At 42.2% G+C, this 21,337-nt stretch overlaps 2 protein-coding genes across 2 annotated transcripts; both read right to left on the bottom strand.

Annotated features, from left to right (window-relative positions):
• Window positions 1-4,673: 4,673 nt before the first annotated feature.
• On the bottom strand, window positions 4,674-9,362 carry LOC115396061 (transcription regulator protein BACH1). Its single transcript, XM_075410439.1, is given in 6 exon segments — window positions 4,674-5,341; window positions 5,436-5,642; window positions 6,520-7,040; window positions 7,042-7,963; window positions 8,644-8,892; window positions 9,044-9,362. Coding segments are annotated over 5 exon segments (2,184 nt in total). The 5' UTR covers window positions 9,044-9,362; the 3' UTR covers window positions 4,674-5,056.
• A 977-nt stretch (window positions 9,363-10,339) lies between these two features.
• map3k7cl (map3k7 C-terminal like) lies at window positions 10,340-19,635 on the bottom strand. The gene is made up of 5 exons (XM_030101817.1): window positions 19,469-19,635; window positions 18,472-18,553; window positions 15,406-15,464; window positions 14,260-14,375; window positions 10,340-11,221 (listed from the first exon to the last, which is right to left on the bottom strand). Exons 2-5 carry the CDS (start codon window positions 18,545-18,547, stop codon window positions 11,041-11,043), a joined length of 432 nt encoding a protein of 143 aa, XP_029957677.1. The 5' UTR covers window positions 18,548-18,553; window positions 19,469-19,635; the 3' UTR covers window positions 10,340-11,040.
• Between the last annotated feature and the right edge of the window lie 1,702 nt (window positions 19,636-21,337).

The following is a 21,337-nucleotide window of genomic DNA, read 5'->3' as shown; positions in this document are numbered from 1 at the left end:
TTTTGTGCCTTATTCTGGGAGACAGTTCACATTTGCATGATTTGCCAGTAGTATTAGCAGGGCAAAGTCAAAACTTTTCCATTTTCTCACAGCGATTTAGGGGCGACGATGACTCCTGATTTATATGTGCCATCGAAAAAAACGTACAAAATCAAAATTTGTTCAAATATTGTGTTCTGCTGCATTGCACACAAATATACAGCAAATGTGCTTGTGGCACGGGTCACATTGTCTCCTCCAGGTCTCTGTTTTTTCTGATCCTTATCCTAAAAGTCATGTGCTAATGTGTGAATCCTCATTGGCCATTCGTGACCTGGATGTGATCGAATGAAACAATCCTTTCTTCTCAAGGCAATTTCATGGAGAGGTTATGGCTTGAGCTGAGAGTGTCAGCAGGGTGTCACACTATAGACTTCTGAGCAGAATATGAATACGCTTGTATTCAGTCGGATAATAAGAGGAGATGATTTGATGTCTTTGATAAGTGGAGTTATAAAACACAGAGCACCCTGTTATCAGCTGATTATACCACTGGCAGATTATACTTATTTAATATTTATTTTAAAGTCATTTAAACAGTTTACTGTTAACCTTTGGTTACTGTTTTTGTACTCTACTAATGTAGTGTGGCTCTGTAGTACAGTCAGGCTATTTGAACTGCTCAGACTCTACAATGCAGATTTTAATACTCAGACTGCTTTGATGTTTTCCTTTAGGTGTGTATATTTCAAGGTTTTTTATCGTCGGGGTGATGTTCCAACTCTGTGCAACGCGCTCGTAACATCCTCTGCCAAAATTGAGTGCAACCTTTTCCTTCACTGTGAAATAAGACGCGGGAGAACGCCGACCTCATATAAACTCAGTTCGCTTCCTAAAGAGCGTGAACTGTGACCTCTGTTTTCCCCCCACCTGATGGCACATGTTTCATTGTTTCCTCCGGCCTTTTACAACAATATCATGTGAGAATGCACGTTGCCAATAATTTACAGCATTTACGGGAGGATGTTACAGATTCAAACAAGGGTTTTGCTTCAGGAGAGTTTCATGATGCCTTTCTGTATGATGTTGATGTCAGCATGTTTCCACAATATAGATTTTTGAGCCAATTATGAACACATTCATTTAGCAAGAGATTAATATTGTCTCACAGGCACACACTACCTGACTGCATCCCGCCAGCCGATTATACCACTTGTGTATTGTACTTTATTTATTGTAAGTCGAATAAATTAACCATTTTTACATGTACATCCCCTGGTTGCTGATTTGTTCTAATTTATGTTTGACTTTGACGATTTTATACACAATTACAACTTTTACTTGGCGCCAGACATTTTTTTCTTCCACATGATCGCTGTGGTAATTCAGTGAAGCTTAACAGGTCACACTAACAGACAATAAATCAGCTTCCAAGGTTTATTAGTTTACAGTGAGAAGTAAGTGCACGTGTGTGTGTGTGTGTGTGTGTGTGGGGGGGGGGGGGGGGGGGGGGGGGGGGGGTCTCTCATTAGGAAGGCACATGACCATATGGCTTACTTTCTGCTTGGATTACTTTTGGTTGAGTCCTTTTCTAGCTGAGTGACTGACACCAGTTGAACAGATGAATAAAATTCGAGGTCATCGACAAATTTTAGGAATGTAGGTCTTATGCTGTAAATGGGAGTTTTTGAATTTTGATTACATTTCTGAGGATTTATGTTGAAATAAAGAAGTAAAATTGAAGTTCTTTTTTCATTCTGGAGCAATGTTTTGGAACAAATTGCTCAAATTTTGGTCTATTAGCTCATTTTGTAATGACAGCTGGCACAGATTTAACTATTCATTACTGGGATTATGAGCTCAAGATACCATGCTCTCTCTAGTTCTCAGGCTCTGCCAGGGAACCACCTACAGAAAACGCTCGCATCTTCTGAGACAGAGCGAGATAGAGAGAGGAGAGAGAGAGAGAGAGAGAGAGAGAGAGAGAGAGAGAGAGAGAGAGAGAGAGAGAGGCATTTGCTAGGAGAAGAAAATGTGCAGGAGGAGATGCAACACTTAAATCTAACAGAAACAAAAGGTTACTGACAACTCATCTCGGGGTGCAGGCAGGTAAACACAGACAGACACATCAAAAGGGTCACCCCAACTGTCTTTGAGAAAGACAGAATTCACACAGTCTGCAAGTGATAACTCTCCATTAGATCAAAACAAATTCGGCCCGCTCCATCGCACAGATCGCAGACAAGAGTTCTGTGGCAAATTGCATAATGCAACTGAGGTACTCAGGTAATGACAGCAGGTCTGATCTCATGCTTCTCTTTAACATTACTACTAGAGATTGTTCATGTGGAGCCATCTGTTGTCACATTGGTCACACTGCAGGCGTTATATTCACTTACTGCTGACATTAAAATTCATGAACAAATTAAAGATGCAGTGTGAAAACAAATCATTTGAATGAGGGATGTGTTAGTAATAATTAACTCATTTTTACTGAATGATAATAGGAGCGCTTCTGGCTTAATAAGGTGTCACATTAAGAGAAATGGGTCTGATAGGCTTCACTTTACATGTCTAATTGCTCTTAAAAATGGAAGGAAGAAAAACACATCGGTGCAGACACAAATCTTAAAGTGATGTTCAACCACTCGCGAATGACAGGATTGCTCGGAACTTAATCGCATCGTGTGAACATGCTTTCCCAGACAAAAAGTCTCCTCCATCAAGGTGATTTTCTCATCTTTAAGCCTTTACCCATCACTGACTCTCAGTTCTCACCCAATCCATTTACCCAAGTTGACCTCTTTGACCTTTGTGCCCCGGGATCTTCCTTATTCCTCTCTCATTCTCAGATTGATTAAAGTGACAGCATATACGGAAATGTTGAAATGCTCTGGCGAGCATTATGCTGCATATGTTCACACAAGAGAAACTGAGGGCTTGAGGAGCCTAATCTCTTCTCCTAATTTAAGCAACCTTGGGATAAAGAGAGGGGCACCAGAGTGAAAATGAGGGGAAACTGAAAGGGAAAATTAAAAGTAATGCAGGTGAGAGTTAGTGGGAGAGACTAACAATTCGGGAGACAGAAACATGAAAGATGAAGTGATGTATTAAATCATTAATATATATGTCCAGGTTGAAAGATGAGTCCTCTGAAGAAGGCGCCAGTCTCACTGAGCACTGACACATTTTACATCTCATTACCATACACTAATGGTTTTTCAATGTCTGCATTGCTCTGGCAAAAACCTCTGAGGATCACTGCAAACTTTTCTTTTCTTTCTTTTTTTTTTTTTTCTCAGCATTTCATGGTTGGTTGATTCATCTTTCATTGATTAATTTCCACAGATGTCCAGAAAATGCAAGAGAAGTTTGGACGAATGCACAGAATTACACGGTCAGTTTGTAGATAATTAAGCATAAAAGAACATTACGCAGCAGGGGCTACTTGTGTGGTGAAAACTGCAACATGTGCATGTTCTAGTATGTGATCAGACAGCCACTAGAGGGCAATAGGGACCAGTGTAAACATGCATTGCATCTGGCACACTGCCGCTTGAAAAACAACATCCTTCAGAACTATCACTGTAATGTACAGTGTGGCAGGAAACTCATTAAATATTAACAGGTCGCTCCTGAAAACGAGACTCTGGGTCTAAATCAGACTCGCCTGTATAAATAAAGGTTAAAAAAATAGATTAAAAAATGTGCATTTAGGTTTTCATTTATTGACATATTTTTACAAAAATCTAGACAATTCGAGGAACACACAGTGGGAGTGAAAAAAGATTAGATAATTACATGTTGATTAGGAATAATTGAAAAGAAAGCTACAAAGTAAATTTTCTGTCAGGACAGTTGAGGGTCAGATATTTACAATTAGTGCAAAAAAAATAGTGAATGGAGTGCTCAGTATAAACAGAGGTAACTGCTGATTTAAGAATAGAAAACAGTAATTGTAGTCATAAATCTGGAAGTACTGTATCAATAAATTATTGATAGAATGCTCATTTGATCCTTGATGGTGGTTCAGATAAAGGCAGTAAAGATTGTCAGAAGCACGCAATATTTAATCCTATAAAGGCGGCGCAGTCCCTGGTACAATGAAGAGAAAAACATGCGAAGGGTGGGGTCAATAAATTTCAATACAAAGCATGAGACAGCTTCACTTCATAGAATTAGCTGTGTAACTATCCCAAAGTAAAAAAGAAAAAAAAAGAAACAAAAAACTTTGCTAAAGTGCAGTTTCTTTGTATAAAACTTTAAAATTATATAAATATATATTCAACAAAAGATCTGACGTCTGCTTCAGTAAGCTCTGAGAGGTATGTTCAACTTAAAAGAGCGGTGTCACCGTGGTCAGCGTCGAGAGACCACAATGACAGCCAGAAAAAAACAGGAGCCAGTGTGTGAAGCCAGCGTCGAGGCTTTGTGTTGAGTTTGTGTGGTTTGTCTGATGCACTCTTTCCGTACCGTTTTTGGATGCGCTTTGTGTGAGAGTGCTACACTGTCTGTAAGAGGTAGCAGCTTCTGTAAACACCACAGACCTGTACTGTAGAAGAGTGGTAATAAATAAATGGATTGTGATCGTATTGAATGTGTGCTCAACTGGTGGTCGTCCTGAGTTTAGGAAATGGGAAGCAGATGAAGACGATTCTCTTTTTAATCACTCAGTTTGTGCTGTTTTCGTTTTGTTTTTTCTTTATCCAAATAATAAAACTACGCTGAGGCATTTGAAGAGTTGGAAACAGCAGAGAGGCTTAAGAAATACTGAAAAACAGAAAAACATTTTGATACCATCTAAATTAGGCTTTTACTGCACGTCCATAAAAAACTCATCATTGGAAATGTCATAAAGTATTTGGCTGATATCACGTTTGCCATTGTCATTATTATGCTACAGTTTGCACCAGGGACACAGTGCAGTTTTATTATCAGTTTGACACCGTGACCACCGTCAGACGACTCTGAGTTATGTTGCAGCGTGTGTATGAGTGTGTGTGTGTGTGTGTGTGTGTGTGTGTGTGTGTGTGTGTGTGTGTGTGTGTGTTTGTGTTTGCTGGATGAATATCAGAAGTCACTGTTGTCCCATGAATGTATCTGTGCTGGGAGTGAACTGAGGCTCCTCTGGTGCCCGTCCATGTGGCGGTCCGTGCTGCGAGAGGAGTGTGTCTATGTGGGGGAAGAAGGAGGCGAGGGGGCAGTCTGGGGTGGTGTATTTGGCCAACACCTGCACTTGCTCTGGATGGAGATTTGCTTCGCTGCAGACCCTCTGGCATAAAGCTGAGACGCTGTGGCATGCCTTCGTCTTCAGCTGGCTCAGCTGGCTCTTCTCCATCATCAGTTTTTCTCTCTCGGTTTTCTGTCACATTCAAATGCAAAACAGAGAATTCCTTCTGAACAAGTCCAGCCGAGACACCATGAAGTTTAGCAACTGAAAGAAATCAAGTTCTTACCAGCTTGTTGATTTCACACTGCAAATTATAGATGCAGTCGAGTTTCCTCTTGCGGCAGCGCTGAGCCGCCAGGCGGTTCTTGCTCCGTCGCCTCATGTCGTGGACACACTCCAGCTGCTCTCCTGTGAAGACCTGTTGCTTCAGCAGCTGCTGGAAGTCATTCCGGTTCAGATTCACAATCCAGTCGACAGAGAATGGCAGTTGCACCTGAGGAGACCCCATCAAGACGCTGGTGTTAAACACATCTATGATTTATGTTTATATGACTTTGACAATAGAGAAGATTAATCTGAATTAATGTGTTATTCTATAATTGATATTCAATGCTTTGAGAAAACCTTCAGTCCCAGAAGAAGCTGTAAACAGTTTTGATTACATAAGAGTTATTAATTTCATAATTAAAATCCAAAAGGAGTCACTGCTGATCGGTTTGAAATGGACAGAGAAATCAAGTGAACAGCATCAAAGCAGCACGTGAGTTCAAAGAGTAAAAGCCTTCTCATCTGTTAATTGTTAACTCTGAAAAGCTGCTGCTGTTAACGTGTGACATGAGCTGTGCAGTCACCAGCTCAGGTGAACTGTCAAGTTTTTTTTTCTTTGTTTGTTTATTTCAACAGCAAAGTAAAGAAATAATTTCCTGAACTGCACATCTCTCTACTCCAGTTCTGCTTTTGATCAAATTACTCTGAACAAAGGAAAATCATCACTAACTGGAATGAATGAGTTTTTTTTTTTTTTTTTTTTAACATTGTGAAATGGACTTTGATCCGGTAAGTCACATAAGCACGATCACAACACACGTGTCCGAACAGACACATTATCTCCACAAGGTGAATGATTAACCTGGCAGGATAGCAGATCTGCTTTCCATTGATGAATGCAAACACTCGTTTGCGTGTGATGAATAAAGGCTCCTATCAAAAAAGTCAACACTGAGATGTAATTTACAGGACGTTTTTATGATGACACTTCATGACGTGAGCTGATTTCAAACGGCACAGACTTCACAGCTGAAAAACAGCAGGACAGATCGAGATAAAATCAGAGCATAGTTCAGCAGCCATGCTCCATCTCCACTGCTCACCTGCCTGGCTCTCTCTTGCGAGTAGAACTCACTGTCGCCTTCTGTTTCCGTCTCCGAGTCTCCATCCTCCCCCGAGTTTAGGGATGACACGCCTGACTGAGAGGCCCCCTCACATTCGGACAGCCCCGGTCCTTTCCACACACATTTCCCTTGGAGAGGATCCTGGAACGCGGGACAGCTGCTTCTTGGAGGGCTGAAGCTGCTGCGAAGTTTCAGCCACTCTAATGATGTACTCTGCCCACATCCACTCCCTCTGTCAGAACTGTCTGCATGAGGATCCTGGAGGTGCAGCTGAGAGGAGCATGCATCCGGTCCCGGAGCTGTCGCCGGTTTCTGCGTCTTGTCTCCCTCTGCCATGTTTCTATCACTCATGCCGTTCCCTGACAAGGCCGACTTCTGTATCCCACTTGTTTTCCGGGTCTGATCTGCTGCGGTGTCCTCGGTTTCCACCTGTTCTTCTTGCCTTCGGTGAAAGGAAGCAGGCTCTGTCACGCTGGGTTCACTGGCGTTCTCGCCCTCGTCAAACCCCCCCCTGCGCCAGTGACCTAGTCATTGCAGGACCCTCATTCAGGTTCAACGGAGAGCAGCGGTTCAATATTAACCCTGCTGACCTCTCAGCCCGCGCCGTCTTCGGCTCTGAAAAAACAGCCTTCACAGTCGACATATCTGTGGAGCTTCTTCCAGTGATAAGCGCTATATCGCTCTCCAGCTTTATAACATCTATCTCCATGTCCTCACATTTTCTCTCTCTTGTATTTGTTTCTTTCTTATCCAGATGAGTTTCCTCCCTTCGAATGCACGTCTTTGTTTTTACGTCACGTCCGTCGCCCGCTCCTTGTTTGCAGACATTTGATGTAGAATTCATGTAGAAGTTTTCAATGTGATTCATTTCACTGCTGGAACATGGTGAGAAGGAAAAGAGGCCTTCATCACTGATGGGCACGTCTGGAGCAGTTGGGTTTTTTTCTGTGATGCAGTTTTCCTTCCCACAAGCTATCTGGAACTTGCGATACTTTGGACACTGCCTAACGTGATCGTTTGACTCTTCAACTACATGTGCGTCAGTATCAGGGCTTCTCCGACTTCCCATTTTGTTGTTGACTGATCTGTCACAGTTCCATGTTGCTTCCTGCGGAGCTGATGAGTCAGCAACTGGTTTAACTTCTTTTTCATCCAACAACACACAGTCACAGTCTGAGCCGCTGTCTTGCTTCGACAATCGCCTCTTGCACTTCTTCTTGCAACAGATCTTTCCCAGAAACGGAGCAGAGCTCTTGCTTCCGGAGAAAAACTTGGGGAGGACGAAATCAAAGCATCCCTCATCAAGGTCCTGGAAACCAAGGATGGAAGCTGCATTGCGAATTTCTAAGACATCATCTTTTCCAAAGAGGAGTTTGGACGTGTATGCAAAATTCAGCAAGGGCTCAAAGCCTTCAACTGTCACCTGTGAAAGAATAAAATGACATCAATGATTACTTTATTTCGTTGTTTCACAACCCCGCTCCTCAGGGACCCCCTGTTCTGCATGTTTTAGATGTAGTCTTGCTTCTATTCACTTGATTCAAATGAATGGATTGACATGGAGCCCTTCAGGAACCTAATCCATTCATCTCAGTCAAGTGTTTAAGATTCAAGAGCAGGAAAACAGCAAAGGAAACAGGGAGCCCGAAGGACGAGGGGTGGTAGACTCTTAATGAAACACAGCTTCATCAGTTTTGGCTTCTTCAGTTGGATTATGACGTGCAAAACATTTTATGGTCCTATTGACAAATATTTTGGGAATTAAAGCTGCTCTGGCAGTAGGATCAAAAATCCTCAGGCTGTCATAAACCTAAGCAATTGGACAAATGTACAACTGGTATTGAAAAAGTTGCATGGGAACATGTTTGTTCTATTGTTATACTATGATTTGTGCCATTTGCTCTTGCATGTTTTTACTGATAGCAGTCCTCAGGTGTGTCTCAACTTAGCAACTGTTGAGTGCAAAATATATATAAAAAACAAAACAATAAACCTATGCAATCATATTAATGAATGCTTTGGTCACTTTTATAGAGATTCCCTGGTGTGTGGCAGCCCAGCTTGAGAGAAACTCTTTGCTGGCAGCACGAGGCGATATCTCACCTCCTCGGGCAGAGTGATGACCGCTCCATGCTGCATGAAGGACGCGAACTTCTGTGTGAAGTACTCACTACAGGAAGCGAGCACAGAGCGGTGGGCCCTGAAACTCTGACCCTCCACCACCACCGTCACGTCGCACAGCACATCGCTGCGCCGCTGCTCGTCCAGGCAGCGCAGCATATGGCAGGAATGCACTGTAGACTCAAATGTAAACATAGATGACCGGAGGGCAGACATGGCCATCAGCGACATCTGTGTGTGTACACACACACACACACACACACACACACACACGCACAGAGACAGAGAGAGAGAGAGAGAGACAGAGAGAGGTAGATTTCATTATAGAGAACTACAATACTTTAGTAATTATACTTTAGAGGAGTAAGATAAACATGCCTACCTCACAAACGTTACTTTGTAGATCCAAGTTTCTTAGAGTGTCAAATAAAGTCCTTGCTGCAGAGCACACATGGTTATTTGCAAATGGAATGTCATCCAACCGGGCTGTGTTTCCCAGAAAGCTTTATCTCCACTTGGTTACAAACTAAAAACTGAGCTTGACTCAGTCATATGGCCTGTGTGTGAGCATGTGCGAGGGAGGGAGACAGTGTGTGTGTGTGTATGTGTGTGTGTCTTGTAACAGCTCTGGGTGTAACAGAGCAGCGCTGACTCATACACTCCTGCTGATAAAGGATGAGCAAGCAGTTTTCCAGTCCAATCCCACCCTTGGATCTGTCTGGTAGTCTAGCTTATCCCAAACCAAAAAAAAAAAAAAAAAAAAAACCTTTTGAGATTCACCCTTGAATGTCGGTAATAATATAAATACGTTTCACAGGAGTTTCTTCTTTTGGTTGTGTCTTCAGTATTGATTCACTCATATTCACAAAACTGATTTCAGAGGAGGTGAAAATTTGAGAAGCAAAGTGCAAAATCATGTGACTGACCTGTGCCACCCAGGAGAAGACTGGAATGTCAGTCTACAAGTCAAAACTTCCACGTAGGTCCGTGTTGTCCCACATCTTGATTTAAGAGGAAGCAAATACTTCTGAGAGTTCAATGTAAGCCTTCTTTGTGTGTGACTGTGTGTGTGTGTGTGTGTGTGTGTGTGTGTGTGTGTGTCAGACAGAGCGAGCGAGAGAAGAGAGAGAGAGAGTGAGAGAGCGAGGGAAAGGGGCAATAGAGAGAGAAAGACAATGCTGGCAAAAGGTCACAACATTAGTAGGTGCAAAGGTAAAAGCTCAGTGCATGAAAAGCAGCTCAGCTATCCACACAATATTTTCAATTTGTGATGTTGAGAAGAATTTGTCTGTTTGATGACGAGGAGAATTGTCAAATATCTGGGACAGTGGATTTTGCGACCAAAATTACTGATTATTTTTTTAAATAAAAATACCAAATTTGATTAAAAACAACACATAACCGCGAGAAGTCATGTATGAACTTCTTTTCAAAGTGTCACATGATTTTGAGGAAGAGGGACGCCTGCCAGAGAAAGAAAAAAAAAAAAAAACTCTGGCCAATCAGGTGACTGTTTCATAATTCCAGCATGAACTAATCTGGTCATGGAGAAAAAATCCGGTTCCTTTTTCTCTGTAAAAGTAACAGTATAGCCTCAGTGCAGAAAACACAACAGCGACTGACTTGGAGAAATGAAACTAAGGAAGTGATCCTGATGTTACACTAAAACACGTTTTATTAACAGACGAGGACAACACGCAACACTTTATTTGACTGTGTACTTCCTCCATATACAGGTACACACTACACATCATCAAAACAAAATGTACAACTCATACAGCAGATACTGTAAAACGGATAATCACCTTCTCCTTTTGCTGTTCTTCACACTTGGCGGCTGTAATCTGAGGTTCCCTGACAGCATGTTAAACACTCATCTGTGAGCTGGGGTGGAAGAGAGGGAGAGGAGGTTCAACACTCCTAAAAAAGAAAAATACTATATTTGGACCACATCATACCATCTTCAGCTCCCTCAACAGACCTCACATTAAAAAAAGCTACTGTCTTCACTGGACCTGAGACGGATATCAGAATATCTGGTCACATTCACGGTGGCTGACACTGGATGAATGTACCGCTAGGTAAAACAACAGCAACCAGTAAGGTTTTGCCCAATAGAATGACATTAAAACCAAACGTTACCCGGACGAGGGGCGATACGTCAGATCGGTGGAATCGCTACAGCAACCTCAGAATGACGAGAACCGCCGGGTACATCTGTGGGTTAAGCAAATGACTCAGAAGTGAGTAAACACAGGACCTTTCTCTGTAATTAGCTGATTCACAGACTGAAGTTGTGTTGCGTGAGCATTTATTTCTGGTTCCTGGTCTGCTGTCAGCTGAAAGTCTGGTGGTCTCAGGCTGGATGGAGGTCAGAGGTCACGAGGGGTCTTGTCTCGTCCGGCCGGTCAGGCAGAGCCTCTCCAGCTGCTGAGCGCGCTCCTTGTGGACAGTTACCAAGGTGCGGTTCTCCTCCGTGAGGCGCCGAAACTCCTCCTCAAGACGGGCGATTTCCATAGCAACCTTCTCATCCTCCACCAGGTCTGCCAGCAGCTTACGCCTAAATGAACAAGTGAGATGAAGATTTTAACGGCCACTCATTCATCTTGGATACCGTCGGCTTTGATAGGTGCTCTGAAATGCAGCCATAATATGTTCAACGTGTAATTAAAGGTTTATACACACATCGCTCACAAACACACACATGAACATTTACATTAGTTCTGTTTTGTTTCTAAAATAACTGTAGAAGCTCATTAGAAGGCAGAGCTGAAAATACTAATATTGACTGATGTTTGGAAAACTGGCTGATATAGACTGATATAAAACAATGCAACATACAGTCTGGAAATATGTAAGCTCTGTAGTAGTGGATTGTGCATATGTGGCCCGAGATAACCTTTTTTTTTTTTTTTGGGGGGGGGGGGGGGGGGGGGGGGGGGGGGGCAGTGAGTTTTCCCTGCAATTAAATCCTTACATGCTGGCTCTTCACGAATAACCTGACTTCCTGATGAGTCTTTGGACTTTGGAAGGAATTCTAAGTTCATGCATGCGTGTAATAAGCTTATACCTGAGAGTGTGTGACCTCAGTGTTGTGCTATAGATGCTAAGTAGTAAATCACAAAGGAATACTGGTGTGTGCATCTCTTCTGAAAATGCATGTCTATCTACAATAGCATACAATTCAAGTGCATTAGAAAGTCAAATCTTTAATTTATATGACATAAAATTAGATAAATGCGCATGCATGACTGAGTTTGGGTTTGACTTTTCACCTTAATTGGAACCACATGACATGCAGCTGTAAAACTGTGGCTTTAGTGAAAATCATTAAGTACATCTACAGACCAATACATTTACAGTTTTTCAACAATAATTTCAGAGGTACCTGAACCATTTGAAATACTAGTAATCTAAACAAAGCTGGAAAGCATTTTGATCAGTTATGATTCTAGATGAATAAAGGCAGAGTATAAACTTAATTACACAGCTTAGTGCATGCAGGACTGACTGTGTGTATTACAATAACAACATATTATTGCATTTTATATTATAATTTCAGACCAAAAAAATCCATGCAAAAACAATGCAATCCATGCACGTGAGGGTCTACGAAGACAAATCGCAGATATCAAACCTTTCCACATACAACACTAAGAGACTGAAAATAGAAGTAAATCATGCTGGTACTGTTTAAATAACCTTTTCACAATAGGGCGTTCTAATGTGCAAAGCCCTTTGGATTGTATCAGTAACAGGTTTAAGCTCATTAGTCTGTCAGGGCTTTTTCCAAATTCAATCATTTGACTTTGGCCAACGTTGTCATATTTGTTGTTGGTGTTATGCTGATGGTGTATTATTAGGCCGGAGTACATTAAACAGACATATTATGTCATGAATTCTTAAACTCTAAGCAAGTCGCTCTGACAGCGTGTCTTGGTGTAATATTGATTTATAGCAGTAGGTCTTGAGGAAAATCCCTCTTAATTGTCCTTTCATTTCATTTGTCCTTTCATTTTTTAAATTTTTTGAAATTCACGAAATCCTAAGTGAGAAATGGAAAAATATTCTTTGTATGAACGACAGAGGATATATTCAAAAAAATTGTGAAGTCCAAAATGTATCCAGCATTCAGAGCTCATAAAAATCAAGAAAAATCTTGTGAAAAATTTCTTGTCAAAACACATTTTGTGGTAAACCTTCATTTGATTTTTACTGTGTCTAAGCCACACATGAATAAGTGTAGTTTGTTTGTGTGTGAGTGTGCGTGTCTGTGCGTGTGTGTGTGTGGGTGGGTGGATGTCGACATTACAGCCAGCATGAAAGAAGCAGGAGTTTCTGATTCATGATGTTTTTATCTAGATTCAAGGCTACACGCATCGCAGCCCGCCTGCTGTTCTCTATTTAGGAACTGTGCATAGTGTGGGCTCTGTGTGTGTGTGTGTGTGTGTGTGTGTGTGTGTGTGTGTGTGTGTGTGTGTGTGTGTGTGTGTGTGTGGTGTTAGAGTGAGGACCTTGAAAATCTCACTGCTAAGACTACCCACAGCTGCTGAGGACACAGGGGACAGTGTGTGTGTGTGTGTATGTCTGCGCGTGTGTGTGTGTGTGTGTGTGTGTGTGTGTGTGTGTGTGTGTTCTCGTATTTCTATCCTTGTTGGGGCCAAATGTCCCCACAAGGATAGCAAAACGTGGAACGACGTGCCTTGTGGGGACCTTTTTCCGGTCCTAAGTAGGAGAAACAGTGTTTTCTTGACCATGTTGTTGTTACTGAAAAAAGTAAAAGTGCAAAAACATTTCTTTAGGGTTAGGCTTTGTTGTGGTGTGGGTTAGGGTTAGGGTAAGGGTCAGGGTTAGGGGCTAGACATGAATGGGAGTCAATGGACGGTCCCCACAAGGATAGAAATACGAGACTGTGTGTGTGTGTGTGTGTATGTGTGTGTGTCATTCAGCCCCACTTTCTTCTCAACATATACAGAACGGATGAGGATTACAAATCATTCAGTTAAATTCTTTCAGAATTGCAGCCATTGTAATGATTCGTCTTCAGATGTTATATTTTACAAATATCCTCTTAAAATTGATCCAAAAAAACACACAGTTTACCTTTAACATTTGCAGTCACGCCTTGAAACACAAGTCCTTCATCTTGGTTATGTCAAAAGTCAGTTATGAAAATTCATTTTACAAAAACATAGCACTGAAATCATACATTACAAAATAGTAAGTCTTCATTTCTTTGTAAATACTGAGTACAATATGCAGCACACGCTATAAACATGTGCCATCTGGTGGATGCTTTGATCCAGTGCGCCTTGCAGTGTTTGAATTATTCTGATGGAAGATGCTCCTTAACCATGCAGGTTTAACATTCCATCTCAGCTTATAGCATGTGGCGAATCAAGCCAAGAACACTAAAGACAATGCTGACAATGCAGGTGTCGTCATGATGTTTGCTTTCTGCTGTGCTACAGTCGTGATCTCTCTGATTTGAGGTCCGAGGCGATTCGATTGCATCACAAGGTCTCCACTTTCTATATTTCAGCAAGGGTTGGGAGGGCAAATATAATGAATATTTGAGTTATTCCTTGAGGGCCTTACTTGCGATCTTCAAGCACAGAGATCTCATGTTTGACCTGGTGGAACTCTCTTGCCATCCTGCAGTGCTCCTTGTACACCTGGACGCTCTCTCTCAGAGACACACACGGAGGCACCGGCTGCAAGAGAGACGGCAACATGTGAGAAGAGCAGAGTCGCTGTACTGGCTGTGGATGATCAAAAGGAAAACTGAGAAAGTGAATTTCACATTTTAATTAAGACTGCTGCATGGAAATGTCAACTTGTTTCTCTTTTCCAAGAGACGAATGTAATGGTTTTATAGACAACAGTTCAACAACAGTGTCTCTATCAAAGATGTCTGGATTATGTCAAGGGTTCTTGTAAGATTAAAACAAAAGTCTACTTGTGGATATGTAATGTGATGTAATGTGCTTTGTTTTATTAAGAAAGACAAAAGTTATAGGTGATGAAAACACGCCAGTCTGTTGTTAATGCCGCGTGCAGCATTTGAAGCCTGTAATTCAGCGTCCAGCTACGACTGCTCTCACTTGATGTTGTACCAACATGTAATTTGCGTGACTCTGGTAGTTCGTCAAAGGATAATTTGAGGACGGAACTAATTGCAGAGGAGTACACAGAGCAAGAACATGAACTAAAGTCAAGCTTCTCCCTGTTTATAGATACAACTATCACAAAAAAGAAACATGATGGAGCTTTGAATAAAATCGAAGCTTTTCATTTTATTTATTGGCTGCTGATGATCATATTGACAAACAGATATTGATTTAACAAGGGTTTTTTATTTTAGTGTTCATTTACGCTAATACCTACAACATATTTTACTTTATTTCATCATTACAAATTTGACTTGTGGTTTTGAAATGTATTTCAATCATTTCTACTTGTTTCCTGTTGGCTTTTTTTTTTCATTATAACCGTTAAGTCAATTGATTAATTCATGAAATTTGTTCATTTAGACTTTAACCAACATGAATGCCTTTTGTGAGTGTTTTCTGGTACAAGAAAAATCATGCCATAAACAGAAAACACACGTTTAAAGAAAGGGAACACAGACATAACCATGAATCAGAACACTGAATTAAAAGACCCTCTGTCCCTCCGCCACATCCCGCTGCACTGAACACTACACAGGTAGACTGACAATACAATGTGATGTAACTTGAATACCTGTAATCGCTGTTCAAGGTCTGGGAAAGTCTGCGAGAGGTCCTCCGCATCGTTAACATCTGTCAAAACACCGCACATGATTATTTCCATTACAGCACGTTGATAGACCAAAAATAAAATCATTACAGGATCATTATAGTTGTTTCGCTTGATGGTCACTGTGGAATAATCAATATTTTCATTGGAAGGAGAAGAAATGTACCTTCAGCTTAAACCAAGATTTGTGCCTGGTCTTAGAGTCGGATGAAAACTATACCATTTTTTATCTTAAAGTCAACGTGTCAGTGGTCCTCAGGTGATCTGGTGGTTTGTTCCACAGCCAAAGAGCCAAGTACCTAAAAGCAGCTTCATATTGTTTGTTTCTGACTCTGAAACACCGAGTACACCTCTTCCTGAGGAGCTCAGAGGTCTCAATGTTTCATATTGTACAAGTAAAATCTGAAACTGATTTAGACCTAAGACCATTCAATGCTTTATAGACAATAAGTGAATCCTTTAGTAGAGTGATTTCAGCTCAGGCGTAATGTTCTCCACCCTCTCTGCGTCGTCAAAAAAACCAAATGCATACTAAGAGATAACATGCAAACTCCACACGGAGGGCCGCAAAGTCTGGACTTGAAACAGGGAAAACAACATAGTGAGAGAATAATCCTACACAAATAGAAGTATAGGCAAAATCCTTCAAAATTAAAAAATCCAATCAAAAGGATGAACACATTTTTTTGAAAATGACTTCATCATTTCCCACTCTAAACTTAGATATTAGTTTGGGCATGTCTCCCTTCGGTTGCATCAGTGTTTTAAACATCTGCCTCAGTCCAGTTGGTAAGTTATTCAACAGAATCCTAAGCAGGTCAAGGAGGAAGACAGGTAACACTGGTTCAGCATTATCAGTCGTAACACACTTATTTCACCTTTTCACGGTGACAGAAATCAAGGACGTAATCGGGATAGCCCTGCAGTCCTCGTTCAGATTAGTTTTAGGTCAGAGGTTTATCTCCTTTTCATTATGTAATGATGATACAATAACGGCAACTTCACCTCTTGAAGTCGTGTCTAAATCTTCTCTAAGGACAAACGAAAACTTGGGGGCAGTCACATTACACCGTGGCTGAGCGGCCCTCTCCTGGTGCCTCCATTTCTTCAACGCACTGAGACTTTCCTCAACAATAATAAAGTATATGGCTGTCTGTGACTGGCATGCTATCAGAATGAACCTCGTGCATGTTCACTTTTACAGCACATAAAAGCGATTGCCGGGAAAGACTGTTAGGTAAAAAGCAATAAATATAAAGCATCGTGTTTCGGCTAAAACAGATGTTACCGTAAACTAACACACAATGTTGTTTACTGAGTAGCCATGTTATACAGTCAAGAAGCTTGTCCAACAGACAGTTGCTTCATGAAGTGTCCCAAAATGAAACCCTAGCCGCCCCGTCTTGTCTGACATCATAACATAGCAACACGGTGCCGCACTCATAAATGAGCCGTGTCCTCGCTCTGAACAACAGTAATGAGCTGTCAAGTTGAAAGACGTGCAGGATAAGAATACAGGCGGACAGCTATGCGTACGGCAGGCAGACAAACACAGCGGGCAGAAAGAACAGACGGGCCAGATGTATAGACAGATGGATTCGGTCAGACAGGCGGCCAGACAGAAACAGACAGGTTGTCTGCACCAGCCTCCGCCTCGATAGTAATGTCCCTCTGGAGTTGTGGAACACATGTGGAGAATCCTGGGGTGATGCAACTTTCTAAAAGCAGCAGTATTAGTGGCCCAGCCTGCAGCCATGGGGCCAATTATGATGTGGAATAAATACAGTTCTCATGCTTAGGATTGACACAGTGTGGGGTTATAACTATGCCAGGCATGAAGTCACGAAGGGCCTAGAGGATGATCCCCAGACGGAGCGCAGATCTCAACCCCCCTGCCGAGAAACATGAGTTCAAAGAGACAACAACATGATCGTCTGGGGCATATCCAAAGTTTGATTTTCGAGGCAGGGGTCAGATGTGCCTGAATCTCTGTGGAGCTAAGACTAAATTAAAACACGTCACTCCTCAACTGAAGAATGTCATGGATCGCATGAGCCGTAGGGTTGAGGGCGCATTCCAGAGAGAAGACCAGACCCGGCAAGGAGCAAAGGATCTATAATAAGAATGATGATGGAATTTTTTAAAAATACATATTGAAATAAAGGGGATATATTCATGAGACAATTACAAGCTGAATGTCACAGAGTTCAATAAATATCTGCTCAAAGTTGGAGAGGAGTTTGTCCTTCCTACTAGAGCCCTTCATCTCACTTCCTAAGAGAAAGACAAGGGGGGATCAGCGATGGGTGGAGTAGGACTGGAAGTGTTAACTGCATATAAATATAGGCCAGTGTTCTAAAAGCTGAACAGTGAATCAGGCAGCAGGACACTGTTAGTATTAGAAGAGAAACCCGACTCTGCCATTGCATAGTTGCAGCTGCTGTCCCAGTGCCTGGCCTCTCTGCAGTAAAACATCCTGACAGACAACACCTAGTTACCTACTGATCACTGAATGCTTGAATTTGTTCGGAAGAAAACTAAAAAGCATGCTCTGATTGGAGAAGACATTAGAGTTTGTGTGAGTGCATATTGTACACATCTGTGATTTTTGCAAGAACCCAGCTACACACACACGCAAAAAGCTATGGTTTGTTTTTAATATGCTTTGGTCCCACAGAAATAGAGAGAGCACCTGTCTCGGTTCCAGTGTAGAAGAATGAGCACAGTTAAAGTGGTCGGGTGTGAGAGTGCGAGGGGGTGACTGAGCTCAGTCTGTTTTGGTGGGAAGAATTTTGCGCACATGTTCCACACATACTGGAAACAGAATGAGAGGAGACGTCCAGGCCTCACCTGGCGTTAAATGATCACATAAGTAACACAACAGAACCCAAGGTAAGCTGTTCCCATCAGTTGTGAGGACTGCAAAAACCACAGTGTGTGTGTGTGTGTGTGTGTGTGTGTGTGTGTGTGTGTGTGTGTGTGTGTGTGTGTGTGTTTGTCTGCACAGTATGGGAGTGTATGACTGTTTACCTGATGTGTCACCGAGGCTGAAGGCAATCCGAACTTCAGGTTTATCTGGAGACACTCTTCTGGTTGAGGTGATCATTTATCCCTTCATGAGGCCACAGGTACAAAACAGAGCTGTTAGCACGCTGGAAAGGACATCATGGAAGTTGAGATCCAATTTTAACATTAAGCAATCATCCAAATGAAAAATTATTAGTTATAACAAACATATTTATCATAACAAATGAGCCAGTTAATATATCATTAAAGTATAAAAAAAAATTACAGCCTGTCGGGTGATCTGAAATATAGTGATTCATAATTTTTATATATTGCTTAATAATGGATGTTGTTATGTTTCTTTACATTTTCAAGAAGTCTGATTACTGGTTAAAGATCCTTCTTTGTTCAGATCTAATCAGCCATGCAAGACTCAAGCTGTTGATTCCAGGGCAGTACATTAATGTGATTTGAATCAGCTGCAGAAACTAAACACTGAGCTCAGCAGGTGTAGTGCTGCTGAGTTAGGATGAAAGCCTGTAGACCCTTTGATGAAGCATGTGATGAAACCCCTCCAGTGGAGACCCGTGAAGACGCACAGCCACCAGTTTCATCATGCATTTAGAGTTGCACCGGGATTAAGTAATTAGGGGGCTTTGACAGACTGGCTCTGAGGTCTGGGCTTTGCATGCCCCCTTCCCACTGAAAGTACAGGCTTTTTATATCAGGACATTTGCCTGCTTTAACCCTGGTAAACTCAGCGTCTCACACAACACGCCCCAATGACCTTCTACTGCAAATAAAGGCTTTTTCCCCCCCTTCTAAAAATGTACCTCAGTTGGACGAGGGAAGGTCAAATGGCGGTGGACTCAGTTTAACAGGTGATGCATCAGGCACTTCAATAAGTTATGAGCCCATCACGAGTAAAATGACTACTTGACACTGCAATAATGTAAATATATCCAAAATAGAAGTACAGAATTGCGCTAAAGCGCGCTCCACACGGTGCCAACATCGTTACCTGAAGCAACACGAACTCGACCCAGAAAATCCCGTCAGTAGGAAGGCGGACAGCAGAGTGTGTGTGGGTGTGTGTGTGTGTGTCCTCCGTGCAGTCTGCTTCCAAGTTACAGCCGGGCAAAAGTTGAGGTTTCTTCTGGAGAAGCGGGGGTCGCGTCTGGGCCGGCGCGCGTCCCTCTGCGCAAATCAGTCCGGCAAAAAGATGGCACAAGTATCTCTCGGAAAGCTGACCTCCCCCCTTCTATCTGGAGGCTCTTGACAGGATTGTGTAGTGTTGAGTTCAGTAAACGGTTTTTTTTTCTTCCCCCCTCAGCATTAAGTCAAGGTGTCCAGCACTCTGGTGTCAGTCTGAGGGGTCTCCAGCAGCACGGGTGTGCGCGGGCATGGGCATGTTATCCCAGGACTGCGGCCATGCGGATAGGAGCCGCACGCAGGGCGCTGTGGAGGAAGAGGAAGGGGAGGAAGAGGAGGAGGAGGAGGAGGTGGAGGAGGAATGCCGTCCGTCCGTCCGCTGTCCCCCCGCGGCGGCCCGGGCCCAATTAAAAGTCTCGGATGACATGACTCGAGCCTGCAAAAATGCCCATGGCTGCAGCTCTGTTTGGAGAGACGCGGTCATTCCGCGGGGATGGGGTGGTCCTCGGATCCGCAATAGCTGTGCAATGAGGCAGTGGTTCTGCCTGGACTTCTTACGTTAGGTCCGAAATGATTTGGGGACATCCCGCTGTGGCTGCTCTGCTCTGTCGGTGGAAGGTTCGAGGATGTAGGATCTGAGGTCAAGGGGAGGCAGGTGAGGGTTAACTTCATCTTTCATCCAAGAAGTGCTAAATGAAAACGGATTCAGTAAAATAAATAATGTCGTTTGCATTCTCCATTTTTTTTTTCTTCTTCAGGTTTTCATGTTCCCTGCTCAAACTGTGAGGAGAAAGTTGTGGAAGCTCCAGCTGAGCCTCACCTCAAGTAGCACAATTCCACACAAACTCAATTGAACCCGTTTCTCTTCTGCTTTTTTCCCACCTTTGTCTCTAATGTAATGTTTCTAGAAAACTTTTAACTTCTGAATTTCCATAGAAAAGAGATGCTTCAACCCTTCATGTAGTCTGTTGTGTCTTATCAAACCTTCTCAATGTGTGTATTCAAGCCTTCAGTCTATCTCAGTGTCTTGTTGGTTTACTTGATTCCCATGTGTTTGGATCGCCTTACTTTGGATTATTGTTCCAGTTCTGGTAGCCATCATTGTCTTAAATAAATATTGCTTTAGTTGGGACGTGGTCTTTTTGCATTTTGCATCGATCCCAAATGTCAGATGCATTTCATGAGTGTCTCTAGAATATTTAGCCTGGCTTATAAAACACAATAAAGTGCAAAGTGAGCAAGTCAGTACTTCTGCATGACTGTAGGAGGCAGTGCTGAGCACACAGGTGCAACCTTGTTCTGTTGCTTCTTTAAATAGTCTTTTAGCAACAAGTCCTGAATTTTGAGAAGTAATCTTTCTTTTGATAGGATTCTCTTTTCATTTGTGACATGATGATGACAAACGATATTAAACTAAAAAAAAAAGAGGCTTATTTTTAGTCTTCATTGGTCAAATATGTCTTTTAGTTGTGTGTGTGCAGAATTCTGATGTGAAACATGAAACACAATCAGAGGTCAGTGTGCAATTTAGCACTTGATATTACTCAGTAATTATTTCCACTTGATTTTGAAAATCCTGCTCACCTGTTATTAACTTGACTGCATGTCACTGGGATATAGTGAGGCACAAGTCAAACACAAATAAGTGATTTTTACCCTTGATGGCACAACACAAGGCTGATTGATGAGTGAAGTAGAGAGTATTTATTCACCGAGTCACACTACAATTATTCTTATT

Source organism: Salarias fasciatus, chromosome 10, assembly GCF_902148845.1.
Source record: "Salarias fasciatus chromosome 10, fSalaFa1.1, whole genome shotgun sequence".
NCBI lineage: Eukaryota > Metazoa > Chordata > Actinopteri > Blenniiformes > Blenniidae > Salarias > Salarias fasciatus.
This window is presented reverse-complemented; position numbering and strand designations above follow the sequence as displayed.